Genomic DNA, 17238 nt, shown 5'->3' on the forward strand with positions numbered 1-17238 from the left:
AATTTTGAATGAAGAAATTAAAGTAACCATTAAACCTATGATAAAAATTTAGTCTCACTGATAGGTATTGAATTAGAAATATTAAAACACCTTTGTGATAATTGGTTATTTCTTTAAAAGTATATATGTTATACATGTGGTGCTTCTCTTAAGTGAAACATAGGGATATTCTATGATATACATTTTATTTTATTATATTTTTAAATAATGCAATGCTACCATTTAAATTTTTTTCTTGCTATTATTTTATTGAAGGATAATTGGTTTAGAGAATTTTATTGTTTTCTGTCAAGCCCCAACATGAATCAGCCATAGGTATACATATATCCTCTCCCTTTTGAACCTCCCTCCCAATCCCACCCCTCTAGGTTGATACAGAGCCCCTGTTTGAGTTTCCTGAGCCATACAGCAAATTCCCGTTGGCTATCTATTTTACAGATGGTAATATAAGTTTCCATGTTACTCTTTCCATACCTCTCACCCTCTCCTCCCCTCTCCCCATGTCCATAAGTCTATTTTCTATGTCTGTTTCTCCATTGCTGCCCTGTAAATAAATTCTTCTGTACCATTTTTCTAGATTCTGTATATGTGCATTAGAATATGCTATTTATCTTTCTCTTTCTGACTCACTTTACTCTGTATAATAGGCTCTAGGTTGATCCACCTTATCAGAGCTGACTCAAATGTGTTCCTTTTTATACTTATTAATATTCCATCGTGTATATGTACCACAGCTTCTTTATCCATTCATATGTCGATGGACATGTAGGTTGCTTCCATATTCTAGCTATTGTAAATAGTGCTGCAATGAACAATGGGATATGTGTATCTTTTTTAACCCTGGTTTCCTCAGGATATATGCCTACGAGTGGAAATGCTGGTCATATGGTGGTTTTGTTCCTTGTTTTTAAAGGAATCTCCATACCATCTTCCATAGTGGCTGTATCCATTTACATTCCCACCAATTCCCACCAACAGCGCGAGAGCGTTCCCTTTTCTCCACACCCTCTCCAGCATTTATTGTTTGTAGACTTTTTGATGATGGCCATTCTGACCTGTGTGAGATGATACCTCATTGTGGTTTTGATTTGCATTTCTTTAATCATGAGTGATGTTGAGCATCTTTTCATGTGTTTGTTAACCATCTGTATGTCTGCTTTGGAGAAATGTCTGTTTAGGTCTTTTCCCCACTGTTTGGTTGGGTTGTTTGTTTTTCTGGCATTGAGTTGTATGAGCTGCTTGTATATTTTGGAAATGAATCCTTTGTCAGTTGTTTCATTTGCTATTATTTTCTCCCATTCTGAGGGTTGTCTTTTCACCTTGCTTATAGTTTCCTTTGCTGTGCAAAAGCTTTTAAGTTTAATCAGGTCCCACTTGTTTACTTTTGTTTTTATTTCCATTACTCTAGGAGGTGGGTCAGAGAGGATCTTGCTTTGATTTATGTCATCGAGTGCTCTGCCTATGTTTTCCTCTAAGGGTTGTTTACAGTTTCTGGTCTTACATTTAGGTTTTTAATCCATTTTGAGTTTATCTTTGTGTATGGTGTTAGGAAGTGTTCTAATTTCATTCTTTTACGTGTAGCTGTCCACTTTTCCCAGCACCATTTATTGAAGAGGCTCTTTGCCCTGTTGTATATTCTTTCTTCCTTTGTCAAAAATAAGGTACTAATAGGTGCATGGGTTTATTTCTGGGCTTTCTATCTTGTTCCATTTTGTGTTTTTGTTTTTGTGCCAGTACCATACTGTCTTGAAGACTGTAGCTTTGTAGTATAATCTGAAGTCAGGAAGGTTGATTCCGCCAGCTCTATTCTTCTTTCTCAAGACTGCTTTGGCTATTCGGGGTCTTTTGTGTTTCCATATGAATTGTGAAATTTTTTGTTCTAGTTCTGTGAAAAATGCCATTGGTAATTTGATAGGGATCATATTGAATTTGTAGATTGCTTTTGGTAGTATAGTCATTTTCACAATATTGATTCTTCTTACACAGGAACATGGAATATCTCTCCATTTTTTAAAATTAATCTATTTATTTTAATTGGAGGCTAATTACTTTACAATATTGTAGTGGTTTTTGCCATACATTGACATGAATCAGCCATGGGTGTACGTGCGTCCCCCATCTTGAATCCCCCTCCCACCTCCTTCCACATCCCATCCCTCAGGGTTGTCCCAGTGCACCAGCTTTGAGTGCCCTGTTTCGTGTATTGAACTTGGACTGGTGATCCCTTTCCCATGTGGTAATATACATGTTTCAATGCTATTCTCTCAAATCATCCCACTCTCGCCTTCTCCCACAGAGTCCAAAAGTCTGTTCTTTATATCTGTGTCTCTTTTGCTGTCTTGTATATAGGGTCATCATTACCATCTTTCTAAATTCCATATATATGTGTTAATAGATGTATTGGTGTTTTTCTTTCTGACTTATTTCACTCTGTATAATAGGCTTCAGTTTTTTTAATTAATCTATTTATTTGGCTGCACTGGGTCTTAGTTGTGGCACCCAGGATCTTAGTTGCTGCATGTGGGATCTAGTTTCCTGACCAGGGTTCGAACCCAGGCCCCTCACATTGGGGACTCAGAGTCTTAGTCACTGGGCCACCAGGGAAATTCCCCATGATAGTTTGAGGTTGGTGGTAATGTTCCCAGTTCCTTCCCAGCATCTCCTCCCTGTCCCCAAACCCCCAGTGGCCTTACATGTTTTGGATAGCAGGGTCTTATTTATTGTCATAAATTGTTTAACAGTTGGATGTAGGCAGCAACAGATTCAAATGCAGTTACTTATTAAGAACTTTTTTTCCCTTTGAAAAGGAAGAAGAATATCTGTAATTATGTATTGGAGTCTGGAAACGGTTGGTTCAGGTCAGCACAAATATTTATTGAGCACTTAGTATCATGTGCCCTGTGCAGTGATCTATAGTGAAGATGAAAAGATAAACTATTTTCTGTTAACCAGTTAATCTTATTTGTGTCTTCATGTACTTGATTTCTCAAACTTTATTTCTTTTATAGTTTTTATTTTAAATTTTCAAGCAAGCGGCCAAGTAATGTTTTCTGAAACTTTATTCCAGACTTCTATTTATTATTTTTTCTCACAGACTTATTGTATAATTCACATACCACATAATTTACCCATTTAGAGTGCACAGTTGATTGGTTTTTAGGATAGTCACAGAGTTATGCAGTCATTGCTGAAGTCCGTTTTACAACATTTTCATCATCCACTGAAGAAACACCATGCACATTATCAGTCACTGCCCATTCTTTCTTCACCCCAGTTCTGGCAATCACAAATCTGCTTTCTGTGTCTCTAGACTGCTCTGTTCTGGACATTTCATATAAATAGAATCATACAATATATGGTATTTTGTGATTAGCCTCAGCATGTTTTCAAGGCTTATCCATGTTTTAGCATATATCAATACTTCTTTTCCTTTTTATGGCCAAATAAAATTCCATTGTATTAATATACTACATTTTATTCATCATCTCCTCAGTTGATATTCATTTGGATTGATTTCTTTCATCTTTTATTATGAATAATGCTTCTGTGAACATTCATGTACATATTTCAGTGTGGATCTCTATTATCATATCTTTTGTTTGTGTTCCTAGAAGTGGAATTACTGGGTCATATGGTAACTTTATGTTGAACACTTTGAGAAAATGCCATACAATTTTATTGAAGAGACTACACTGTTCTACATTCCTATCAACATTGCATGAGGTTTCCAATTTCTCCATCTCCTTGCCAACACTTGATATTATCTGTCTTTTTTACTTTAGCCACTCTTTTTTATTTTTTGATGTGAAAGTTGCTCGGTTGTGTCTGACTCTTTGCAACCCCGTGGACTATACAGTTCATGGAATTCTGTAGGCCAAAATACTGGAGTGGGTAGCCTTTCCCTTCTCCAGGGGATCTTCCCAACCCAGGTATTGAACTCAGGTCTCCTGCATTGCAGGCAGATTCTTTACCAGCTGAGCCACAAGGGAAGTCCTTAGCCATTCTAGTTGCCATGACATAGTATCTCATTGTGGTTTTGATTTGCAAGTTCCTAATGACTGATGACATTAAGTATGATTTCAAGTGTTAGGTGACCCTTTGTACCAACAACTTTGCATCTTTCTGACCATTCTTGTTTAGTCACCATCTTCTTCTGACCACAGCCTGGAAAGGATCTCTACATTTAAGGATTCATGTCCTTACTTTTGCTTACCTGGATAATCCAGGATAAATTCCCTATATCACGTTACTTAACCAATTTGACCATTACCTCATCTATAAAATCTCTTTTGTCAAATAAGGTAATGTGCTCACAGTCTCTGGGTATTAGGATGTGACCATCTTTGGGGGACCATTTTTCTGTCTACCACACCATCTTAACAATATAAAAATTTCTGATTCATGCACATGAGATCTTTCCATTTATTTAGGATGTCTTTCTTTTAGTACTATTTTATGTTTTTCTGGATACAAGGCTTGCACTTCTTTTGTTAGGGTTGTACATAACTATTTTATTCATTTTGAATAATCATAAATGAAATATTCTTAATTTCATTTTTGGATTGTTCATTGATAATATATAGAATTGAAATTTATTTTTATATTGATCTTGTATCCTGCAACTTTGCAGAACTTGTTTATTGTTCTAATATATTTTTTATGGATTCCTTAGGTTGTTATGTATTCATGATCATATCATCTGTTAATAGAGATAATTTTATTTCTTCTTTGCAATCTGGTTGCCTTTGTTTTCTTGCTTAATTGTCGTGGCAAAAACTTTCTATGTATTATTCAAGTGGTAAGAGCAGACATCCTTGTTTTGTTTTTGGTGACAGTGGAAAAGTATTCAGTCTTTCACTATTAAGATTGATGTTAGCTGTAAGTTTTTCATAAATACCCTTAATCATGTGTAAGAAGTTCCCTTCTTTTTCTAGTTTGTTGAGTGTTTTCATCATGAAAAAGTGTTGGATTTTCTCAAATGCTTTTTCTGCTTCTATTGAGATGATCATGTATTTTTAAAATGATGAGATAATTAAGGTATAATTCATATATTTTAAAATTCACCCTTTTGAAATGTACAATTCAGTGTTTTTTTTTAATGTATTCACAGAGTGTGTAACTATCACTACTGTGTAATTCAAGAACATTCTCATCACCCCAAGAAGAAACCCTGTAACCGTCAGCAGTCACTCCTCATTACTCTCTCCTCCCAGCTCCTGATAACTAACCATTATTATACTTTCTGTCTATGGATTTGCCTTTTCTGGACATTTCATATAAATAGAATCATACAGTATGTAACCTTTTGTGTTTGAAAGTGAAAGTGTTAGTCGCTCAGTTGTGTCTGACTCTTTGTGACCCCATGGACTGTAGCCACCAGGCTTCTCTGTCCATGGGGTTTTCTAAACAAGAATACTGAGTGGGTTGCCATTTCCTTCTCCAGGGCAATCTTCCCAACCCAAGGATCCAACCCAGGTCTCATGCATTGCAGGCAGATTCTTTACCATATGAGCCACCAAGCCCAAGTATTCTTGCCTGGGAAATCCCGTGGACAGAGGAGCCTGGTGGGCTACAATCCATGGGGTTGCAAAGAGTTGAACACAACAGAGTGACTGAGCACACACGTGGACTGTAACCCACCAGGCTTCTCTCAGTGGGATTCTCTAGGCAAGAATACTGGAGTGGGTTGCAATTTCCTTCTTCTGGGGATCTTCCTGACCCAGGGACTGAAGTCACATCTTCTGCACTGGCAGACAGATTCTTTACCACTGAGTCACCTGGGAAGCCAATACTAAGCAGTACTGATAAACTATTTTTTAAATCAGAATTTTACTATGTCATGACAGGACTTTCCCGGTGGCTCAGACGGTAAAGCGTCTGTCTACAATGTGGGAGACCTGGGTTCGATCCCTGGGTCAGGAAGATCCCCTGGAGAAGGAAATGGCAATCCACTCCAGTACTATTGCCTGGAAAACCCCATGGACAGAGGAGCCTGGTAGGCTACAGTCCATGGGGTCGCAAAGAGTCGGACACGACTGAGCGACTTCACTTTTACTATGTCATACTTATTAATTTTCCTTGCTTTGTTGTTATTTCTCTATATAAGTAAAGTTTGTTATAATTGTGTTACTTGTTAAAAAATGATTTTGACTTTTTTCTTTTTGCTTGTTACTTTAATTTAGGGTTACTCCAGCATCTACTTTTGCTGCCACTGCTAGTTCAAACACCATGCTATTTACCCCATTTTCAGATTCTTCTATCTGCACTGCTGCTACTGGGCCCTCATGTAAGTTACTAGTTGCAAAGAAAATACTATTATTTCGTATTAGGCCATTTAACTCAATTTGCCAGTATAAGCTATGGATCTCTGACACCTCATAAGTTATCATTATGCTCGATCCCATCTGTAATTGCTGATATCAGTACTAGCTTTGCTTAAGAACCTAATTGTCATGGCTTCCGTTGTGAATTTTATATTAACATGATTATTACAGCTTAACGTAATGATTTTAAGCATATAATTCATTAACATTGTAATGTTTTGAAACAACTTCTTGAAGCTAATGGGAATAGGAAGAGTGGGAGTTTTGCCAAGTATGTTTGAAGGTTAGAACTCTTATTATCCTTGTGAATCAGATAAAATGGGAAACAAATGTTGGAGCCTTGCTGTATTTTATTCTTCTATATAGACCAGGTTTGTGATCCTTACATTTTACCTATAAGAAGTGTTACATGACAAAAGGACTAGCTGTAGTATTGTACTTTTATGACACTGTGAGATGCCTCCTGTTCTCTCCTCTTAAAGATGAACACCTGGATGTTTTGAGCTGAGAAGTGGGACATTAATTATCTCATAACCCAACTTCTTTGCTACACATCTTCCATTAGTAGAGTAATAACAAATGTTGAGAATATTGAATTCTGTATATATCTTAGGTAATTATTTTTTACAGGTCCACATAAACTGCTGGTGCTTTGGAGGCATCTGCACAGTGCCATGATAGTAACCATTAGACTTTGTTATTATAATCCTAGCAGTAATATGGTCCTCCCAAAGCTCTGTTATAGCAAAATTGTCACCATTTCTGGTAATAAAACTTGCCAGGAATTGCTAATACGTAGTTCAGCATGAAAAATGGTGGCTTGCCATTCCCATCATCTTGTGCAGTTGGCATAGGTGAACATTGGTTGAAATTGCAGGTTGCCACTTGAGTTGTATTTTCTTCCAAGTAGGGATGATTTTCATCTTGAGACATGACTGAGATTCTGGAAACCTCTTGATATATAATATCTTTCTCAAGTATAATAGATGTTGTGAATATGACCCTATCTGAGGTTGGGAGTTAGAATTATTGAATGAATTCCATTTTCAAAGTCTTGACTTCTGACCTTTGATAGGTTTTTTTTTTTTTCTTTCCTGTCCTTGATGTCCTTGCCTACAAAATGAAAAGAAATCTTGACCACATTGTTTTTTAAAATTAACTTTAATGAGGAGGTATAATCTACATGTCATAAAATTATTTTAAGTGTATATTTCAGTGATTTTTAATAAATTTACTGAATTGTATAACAATCACAATAATCCAGTTTTAGAACATTTGTATCATCCCAATGAGATCTCTCAGCCCCAGACAACTACTGATCTATTTTTTGTCTCTATCTATGCCTTCTCTGCACTTTTCATTTAAATGGGTTGACTATAGTTTTTTTAAGTTTAGCCAAAGTTACTAAAGGACTCCTCAGATGAAAAATACTCTATATAAATTCTTCATTCACTATTTTTGATTAAAAGGGTAATAGGTAGTTTTATGTTATTCTCTGCAGTTGATGCCCCAGTAACTTCCACTGGAATGTTTGGTGATACATCTTTGGGATTTGGATTAAGTTTCTCTGGAGCATATGGAGCAGCTGCTGTTGCATCTAGTAAGATTTTACGATTATTGGGATGTATTTGGATGCTCACTGGAAATGTAACAACAGTAAGTAGGTTGTATTCCGTAGTTTCTAGGATTCAGTTGGTTTTGATCATCTCATTGGAGTATCCAAAAGGTACATCAATGTTGAGAATTGTCGAAGCGTGGAAGGACATAGTTGATACCAATGATATTACTTCTTTTAGATGACTATAATCAGAGCCGCTATCAAACTCTTGTCAACTTTGAAGCTTAAACATTTTTATTATTGATCATACTGTTTAAAGTGACCCAATATATTGGGATTCCTAGTTTTAGTCTAAAAATTAATCTAAGATTTGACCTGTGTTGATCCTCTCCTAAAGTTAATTACAAGAGTTTCTGTAGATGTATCCTAAATTTATTTCTGCCAGTTAGGTACTAGGTAGGTTGTAAATTAAAGAAAACTTAGTTATCCATTAGTGAAAGTGTTAGTTGTTCAGTAGTGTCCTACTCTTTGCAACCCCATGGACTGGAGCCCACCAGGCTCCTCTGTCCATGGAATTCTCCAGGCAGGAATACTTAAATGGGTAGCCATTCCCTTCTCCAGGGGATCTTCCCAACCCAGGAATCAAACACAGGTCTCCTGCATTGCAGGCAGGTTCTTTACCATCTGAGTCACCAAGGAAGCCCCTAGTTATCCATTGCCTATTACCTATAGTTATCCATTGACTGTTACCTATTGTGAGCTGGGTGGTTAGAGGTCAGTTACTACTTAAACCTATCATTTAAGTTAGACTCCACTTTAGGGAAGTGTTGTTTGTTTTCACTTTAAAAAGTTTACTTAGGGCTGAAATGAATCTTTCTTCAAACCTGTCATAAGCTAAAAGTCAGCCCCTCTTAAGTTTAAAGTAATTATTCATAAATGGAGATGTACACCATCTTTTGCATGACCAACACTTAACTGAGTTTCTACTGTGTATTTGGCTAACTGGCCATCCTATGAGCATTATGAAGGGTATGGCTTGAGAACTTTTTAAGTTATTGTATTTACAAAAAAAATGTAACACATAGTTTCCCTTATAAAATGCTGAACAAAAAATTGATTCTTTCAGTCCTGGGTTGAGTCAGTGAAGTATGAATTTGCAAGCTCTTTGATGACTCTGCCGTACCTCACCCCCACCTAAGTCTTCAAATTCCTTCCTGCATACTGGCACCACTGCTACAAGCCCATGTATCTACCATTGCCTTGTGTTGTTAACCCACCTCCCATCAGATATGTTTCAACTCAGTACACCCAGCCCAGAGTTGTTTTTTTCCCTACTCACCTTTCTTTCTCCCCAAGTATATTTACTTGCTCAGATTCATCTCACAAATTAGCCCTGTAGGGCAGCTCTCAGATATCTGGGTCTGTAAATCTATCACTGTTTGGGATTGTTTTCTGTCCTAGATATAATCAGCAAGTTTTAAGAGAAGCTTGTTTGTTGTCAGTCTCATCTTTTGCATGAGTCTTAAGAAAGTGAATCTAAAGTGAGTCTTAAGAAGTGAGTAATGCTGTCCATTCCTAGCATGAGGTACATAGTTGTTGATCAGACAGGATAGGAAAATTGAATTGTGGGGTCTTTTAAAGGATGGCCTCACTATTTTAGGCTTCCCAGGTGGTGCAGTGGTAAAGAATCCATCTGCCAGTGCAGGAGATGCAGGAGATGTGGTTCGATCCCTGGGTCAGGAAGATCCCCTGGAGGAGGAAATGGCAACCCACTTCAGTATTCTTGCCTGGAGGATACCATGGACAGGGGAGCCTGGTGGATTACATACAGTCCATGGGATGTCAAAGAGTTGGACACTACTGAGCACACTGAGCATAGCACATTGAGCACTCACTTTGTTATGTATTGATTTTTAAGATGATCAGAATGAGATTTATTTAAATGTAAATCCAAATTTGTTATGTAATTATTTTCTATTATTTATAGAACAGTGCTTTCCTTTTAGTACACAGATAACATGGAGTTGACTCGTATTTAGTTTTGACCAGAGCTGTAACTTGTAAAATCAGACTGTGATAGAATCTTTATTCTCAAAACTATTGCTTCTTTTGGAATTAGTTGAAATATTATTGTCATTTTAATATTGTCTACTATGACAGAGCTAATTTATACCTTTTAAAAATACCATAAAAATAAGGAATAAAAAAAGACTATATAAAAAAGTTTAAAATAATCATACTATTTTTTATGACTTGATTCCTTTGTGTTTAGACTGACAGGTATTAATTTTCCTGAAGGTATCACACAGCATCTTTGGAGAGGCATTGATTTATGTTAATTTCTTTGTTTAGTGGTAGTGATGGTAGTTGCTTTTCTAAATATTACAGAAACCATATACACATGCATACATACATATATCACACACTCTAGAGGGAACAGTATGGTTCTTTCCTTAACAGCCTTTTTTCCAAACACATACAAACATACACTAAATGTGTTTGTTGTTGTTGTTGTTGTTTTCAAAAAATGGGATACACACACTTAATCTTAGAATTTGCCATTTTCTTAAGTATATATTATCTTTGGACATCTGTCCATGTCAGGAAATGCTGACTTAAAAAAATAAAAAAACTTCTTTGGGTGAAGATAAGCTCCTTTACAAGAAAGACTTGTGTTCTTCTTGATGGTTTATCTGTTTTTCTGTCTTGAATGTAGTAATTATACAATGTTAGAATGATTAATCAGTAAAGGGGGGGTCTTGATAATGGCATTAATTTTCAGCATTTCTGAAGAAGGAATTCTTTTCAGATCAGGTTTTTTATTCTTAGATGAAGAAGGTGATGACTTGTGTCAGTAAAGAATGCTATGTGGGATCTAGTCTGTAATCTCTGCAGTGTTTTAAATGATGATGACCCCAGAGATCTTTGGTATTTGGGCATGATCTTCTCTTGCCCATTCCACTTTCTAACACAAAGAATGGGAGAATTATTATAAGGATCCTTGTGGCCAAAAGGGAAATGAAATCTTGTGGAAAGCTAATACAGGTATTATCATGGCAATGAACTTTAAGGAAATTAGAATTTAGAAGTTGTTTTAAAGTCAGCTTTAGGGACCTCCTGAATTTAATGTTGCATAAACATAATTTAGCCATTCTCCTTTTGTCTTTTTTAAAATCTTTTTTAACTTCTTTTTGGTTTCTATGCCCCTTTTTCTGCCATACTATTTTAGCTTATTTTTAATTTTGACTTGCTCATGACTCTTTAATTTTACTTCTCGTTTTCCCTCTGTCAGTCCTTTCAGCTCCCCTCTGTTTATTGTCTGATTCTTTCTACATGTTTGGAAATATTTCCAAATTTCTGCTTAGAGTCTGATGCTTTCCATATTTCTGGAAATACTTCCATATTTTTACCTGCCATCTGATTCTTTCCACAGTTCTAAATTTTTGAAACTGAGATTTTGACCCATCTTTTATCCCTGTTTGGCTAGAGCTTTTTGTGCCAGACCCTCTCATAGGCTGCCAGTAGTGTAGATGCCCACCCTTGTGATCTAGGATCAAAGGATAGAGTTTTAGTAACTCTATCCTTCCCCATGTTTATTGCCCACTTCTCTTCTACCTGTAGTTCTCTCTTAGTTTTCTGAACTTTTATGTCAGTTTTGGTTCCTTCTTACACAATGAGCACTTAACAAACAATGCACAAAACAGTGGGGCTTTTAACTATAATACTGGCTAAGATGTATGCCAATTATGAGCTATGGTGTAGAGAAGCAGCAGTCTTCCCTACTGATAGGAGTACAAATTGGCAATATTTTTTTGACAGGGGAATTTGGAAAGAAATAATTACAATTTAGAGCATGCTGACCCTTTGGTCTAGCAATTTCATTTCTAGGATTAATTACACAGATGTATTCAAGTAAGTATGCAAGGTTAGAGATGTACAGAGATTTTGTGTAAGATTGCAATTATTCTTCTCTTCAAAGTTTAGCAGAACTTACCAGTGAGGTTGGATGTGAGAGTTGGACTGTGAAGAAAGCTGAGTGTCAAAGAATTGATGCTTTTGAACTGTGGTGTTGGAGAAGACTCTTTGGAGTCACTTGGACTGCAAGGAGATCCAACCAGTCCATTCTAAAGGAGATCAGTCCTGGGTGTTCATTGGAAGGACTGATGCCTCAAACTCCAATACTTTGGCCACCTCATGCAAAGAGTTGACTCGTTGGAAAAGACCCTGATGCTGGGAGGGATTGAGGGAAGGAGGAGAAGGGGACTGACTACAGAGAATGAGATGGCTGGATGGCATCACTGACTCGATGGACATGAGTTTGAGTGAACTCCGGGAGTTGGTGATGGACAGGGAGGCCTGGCATGCTGCAATTCATGGGGTTGCAAAGAGTCAGACATGACTGAGTGACTGAACTGAACTGAATGAACCAGTGAGGTTATCTGGGTCTGGAGTTTTCTTTATGGGAAGAGTTTAGAGGATTGATTCAATTTCTTTAATGGTTATAGGTCTGGTTAGGTTATAAATTTTATTTTTCTACACATTTATCCAAGATTTTCAGTTTTTAGCAGGAAGCTTAATCCAGGTAACTGGCCTGCCATATATTATAACAATGTTGAGTTAAAACCCATTACAACTTTGAATTCAAATTCACATTAAAAAGCACTTCTATGGTTTTTTTATCCTGAATGATCAAGTGCTGAGTTTTAAAATTTCTTACTTATTATTAACATTATACACTTCATTTTCCAGCTATAGCATCAACCACCACTACCACCACTGTTACCACCACCACCACTACTACTGCCACTAGTAGCTTTACCTTGAACCTAAAACCACTGACATCAATTGGGATTAATAACACTGTTCCAGTCAGCATTACATCTATACCTTTTACTCCGACTGTTAAGTAAGTATTCATTTGAAAATTTGTATCAGTTTCATTTTATTTGTCATACACAAGACATAGTTTGCTTGTATATCTTTAGAATAGTGTTTGAAAGTTAGGTAAATGACTCAGAGTCAAGGAGCAGTTAGAGAAAGGCTTTCTGTTTCTTAGAAGTTGAACAACTAAAAGGATACTTTTGTCTTCTGAATATCATTATAATACAATTATTACTGTTGCGAATAATAGATAATATTTATTATGTGATTACTATATGTTGAGCAATATGACAGTGCTTTACACAAACATCATATCATTTAATCCTCACAATAACTTTATGAGTTAGGTACTATTTTGTTCTCACTTTATAGATGAGGAAACTAGACCACATTAAGATTTTATAATCTGCCTCTGGTCATATACTTGGTAATGGTTGAGCCAGGATTAAAATTCAGGCAGTCAAGCTCTAGAGCCTGAATTCTTATAATTTATGCCAGTTTGGGGCTATTATGAGTAAAGCTGCTATGAACATTTGTGTACAGGATTTTGGTGAACCTGGGCTTCTCTGGTAGCTCAGATGGTGAATCTTCCTGCAATGCAGGAGACCCAGGTTCAATCCCTGGGTCGGGAAGATCCCCTGAAGAAAGGAATGACTACCCATTCCAGTATTCTTGCCTGGAGAATTCCATGGACAGAGGATCCTTTGGGGCTATGGTCCATGGGGTTGCAAAGAGTCGGACTTGACTGAACAACTAACACTTTTGGTGAACCTAACTCTCATTTCTCTGTACAGCCCATCTGTACAGTTACTGGGTGGTATGGCAGTTGCAAGTTTAGTTTTTAAGGAAATTGCTATAAATTTTTTCCAGAGTGGCTGTGCCATTTTACCTCTCCAACAACAATGTATGAGAGATCCAGCTTGTCCATATTCTCACCAGGATTTGGTATTGTCACTATTTTTTCATTTTTGTTGTTCAGTTGCTCAGTTGTGTCCGACTCTTTGCCACCCCATGGACTGCAGCCTGCCAGGTTTCCCTGTCCTTCAGTCTCTCCCAGAGTTTGCTCAAACTCATGTCCAATGAGTCGGTGATGCCATCCAGCCATCTTATCCTCTGTTGCCCCCTTCTTCTCCTACCCTCAATCTTTACCAGCATCAGGGTCTTTTCCAGTATTCAACTCTGCATCAGATGGCCAAAGCATTGGAACTTCAGCTTCCAGTATCAGCCCTTCCAATGAATATTCAAGGTTGATTTTCTTTAGGATTGACTTGTTTGATCTCTGCAGTCCAAGGGACTCTCAAGAGTCTTCTCCAGCTCATAGTAGTTTTAATATGCATTCCCCTGATGACTAATGATGTTGGACATCTTTTTATATGTTTATTTCCCATCTGCATATCCTCTTTGATGAAGTGTCTGTTCATACCTTTTGTCCATTTCTACTTGAATTTTGTTTTTACTAAGTTTTGAGAGTTTTATATATTCTAGATACCTGCCCTTTGTCAGATATGTGGTTTATGAACAGTTTTTTCTAACTCTGTAATTAAAGAGTGTTTCACCAAACAAAACTTAATTGACAAGGTCTGATTTATCACTTTTTCCTTTAATGAATGTGCTTTTAGTGTCAAGTTTAAGAACTCTTTGCCTAGATTCCAAAGATTTTCTCCTAATTTTTTTCTGAAAGATTTATCGTTTTACATTTGCTGTATTTCCTTAGGATAACTTCCAGAGACTTTGAATGGTTGTTTTTGAAATAATCTTTACCAGTTTTGGTGGTTTTGTTAGGGAGCAGGTTGGAGAAATGTCTGTAAAATGTGATATTTTTTCCTCTAAGTTCTTCTGTGTTATACTTTTAAAAATCTGATCATACTTTGGAAAGTATGATCATCCGATCATACTGTATCCTTTTTAGTGCAATCATAACTCCTGTGATGACATATGGTCAGCTGGACGGTCTGGTAAACAAATGGAACCTTGAGTTAGAGGATCAAGAGAAATACTTTCTTCACCAGGCCACCCTGGTCAATGCTTGGGACTATACATTGATGGAGAATGGTGAGAAGGTAAGAAGATGTTCTCATTAATTTACCTGCATTGTATAAGTATTTTCTGATGAACACAGGAAAATAGACCCATGTTTCATGGTTAATTTTTCTTTTCAATATTAGTGATAAACTTAAAAATATTTTCCTTAGGTAATAAGTGCCCTGAATTAGGAACTCTTTCATACTTGAAGTGTATATTACAAAATAAATATTGCCTTACAGTTACAATATAAATTCAAATATTTATACTATTATATTCTTATTTTCCTTTATAGATAACTGCTTTACATGGAGAAGTAGAAAAAGTGAAACTGCATCAGAAAAGGTAGAACCTTAGCTTCCCTAGGTTGGAAGATTAAAGATCTATGTCTTTGTCTGGTTGTTTTTCCTTGTTATGGTTTACTGACATTTATTGTGTCACTCAAAATTCGTTTCATCAGCCTTTCTATTGACTTTTTTTTCCAGGCTGGAACAAGAATTGGATTTTATCCTGTCACAGCAGAGGGAACTGGAAGATCTCTTTATCCCTTTGGAGGAGTCTCTAAAGGACCATAGTGGGTCTGTTTATCCACAGTATATAGATGAGCATGAGAAGACGTAAGTAACTAAAGATTGAGGAATAGGGCAGGTCTTAGCTACTAAACAAAGATAAAAATGACTTTGAAGGCAGGGAATAAAAATTGGGAGAAAAGTGCAAGTTCTGGTAGTTGCCATTTATCAACTTATTTGATTGCTGTTTATATTTTCAGGATGCTTGAAAGTGAAGTAGTCATTCTGGCAGTTTTGTTTTGTAGCATTTTGTAAACTGTTATTAATCTCAGGATTAGACATGACCACTGTTAAGTTTTTATATTTGTCAAGTTTGTTCTTAAATTAGAAATACAAATTTTATGTGTGTGGTATCATGATATTACAGAATATTTATGACCTCCTATTTATACTGACTCTTTTAAACCTAATGTTGATGCGATTGCTTCAGTGATAAGTCCATTTCTTATTTTAAAGGAAATTTGTTAATCTAGGCGCAGACTGTGTGGCTTTTAAACATTGAATGGTTTTGTCGATGTCTTAGATTGAATATATTTTATTTGTGTGTGATTTGGTCTTTACCTGAATATATTTTATTTGTGTGTGATTTGGTCTTTACCTGAATATATTTAATTTGTGTGTGATTTGGTCTTTACCTGAATATATTTTATTTGTGTGTGATTTGGTCTTTACCTTTGGTCAATATATTGCCAATATTCCCACAGTAACTTTATTTCTTTAGAACTGAGATTTGGTAATAAGGCCAAATTATAAAATGTTATTAGAAGAACATGTATGAATGTGCTACGTAAACTAAATCTGATTGATTTTATGAATGGCTTATTAGTGAATTAAGACTGAGCTTATTTTTTAAAACCTTGCAAGTTAACTTTTTGTAGATGTATTAAATGTGGTAAGTACAGCTAATCTGTATGAACTCTAGCTCTCTGTTTCTTCTATTGTATTTCAGCCTTTGTGAATCTTTTCATTTCACTGATTATCCTATGCATTCTATCATTTTCTTGGAAACAGAGTTACATTTTCAGCCATGTGATCCTACCTGTAGGTTGAAGAAACACTCACTTCAATTCAGTTCAGTCGCTCAGTCGTGTCCGACTCTTTGTGACCCCATGAATCATAGCACGCCAGGCCTCCCTGTCCATCACCAACTCCCGGAGTTCACTCAAACTCATGTCCATCGAGTTGGTGATGCCCTCCAGCCATCTCATCCTCTGTCGTCCCCTTCTCCTCCTGCCCCTAATCCCTCCCAGAATCAGGGTCTTTTCCAATGAGTCGGTTCTTCACATCATATGACCAAAGTATTGGAATTTGAGCTTCAGCATCAGTCCTTCCAATGAACACCCAGGACTGATCTCCTTTAGAATGGACTGGTTGGATCTCCTTGCAGTCCAAGGGACTCTCAAGAGTCTTCTCCAACACCACAGTTCAAAAGCATCAATTATTTGGTGCTCAGCTTTCTTCACAATCCAACTCTCACATCCATGCATGCCCACTTGAAAAACCATAGCCTTGACTAGATGGACCTTTGTTGGCAAAGTAATGTCTCTGCTTTTTAATATGCTATCTAGGTTGGTTATAACTTTGTTCCAATAAGTAAGTGTCTTTTAATTTCATGGCTGCAGTCACCATTTGCAGTGATTTTGGAGCCCAAAAAAATAAAGTCTGGCACTGTTTCCCCATCTATTTGCCATGAAGTGATGGGACCAGATGCCATGATCTTCGTTTTCTGAATGTTGAGCTTGAAGCCAACTTTTTCACTCTCCTCTTTCACTTTCATCAAGAGGCTTTTTAGTTCCTCTTCACTTTCTGCCATCAAGGTGGTGTCATCTGCATATCTGAGGTTATTGATATTTCTCCTGGCAATCTTGATTCCAGCTTGTGCTTC

At 36.7% G+C, this 17238-nt stretch overlaps 1 protein-coding gene across 15 annotated transcripts in view; it reads left to right on the forward strand.

The window, feature by feature from the left end:
* NUP62CL (nucleoporin 62 C-terminal like) overlaps window positions 1-17238 on the forward strand; it is a 102269-nt gene that overhangs the window by 43630 nt on the left and 41401 nt on the right. For 6 of the 15 annotated variants that reach the window (XR_015159814.1, XR_015159815.1, XM_086389640.1 and 3 more), the window contains 6 exons: window positions 6183-6286; window positions 7825-7923; window positions 12631-12787; window positions 14672-14822; window positions 15080-15129; window positions 15270-15401. Coding sequence is in view for 9 of the 15 variants with exons in the window: in XM_086389640.1 (XP_086245766.1) it covers window positions 6229-6286; window positions 7825-7923; window positions 12631-12787; window positions 14672-14822; window positions 15080-15129; window positions 15270-15401 (647 nt within the window). In the remaining 6 variants the exon portion in view is untranslated. Of the gene's footprint in view, window positions 1-2811; window positions 2859-6182; window positions 6287-7824; window positions 7924-12630; window positions 12788-14638; window positions 14823-15079; window positions 15130-15269; window positions 15402-17238 lie in introns of those variants that run through there. The other 9 variants (XR_015159811.1, XR_015159812.1, XM_086389638.1 and 6 more) reach the window with 4 other exon arrangements.

Source organism: Bos grunniens, chromosome X, assembly GCF_055505025.1.
Source record: "Bos grunniens cultivar Pamir isolate PY7600 chromosome X, Bosgru_T2T1.0, whole genome shotgun sequence".
In the NCBI taxonomy this organism is placed as follows: Eukaryota; Metazoa; Chordata; class Mammalia; order Artiodactyla; family Bovidae; genus Bos; species Bos grunniens.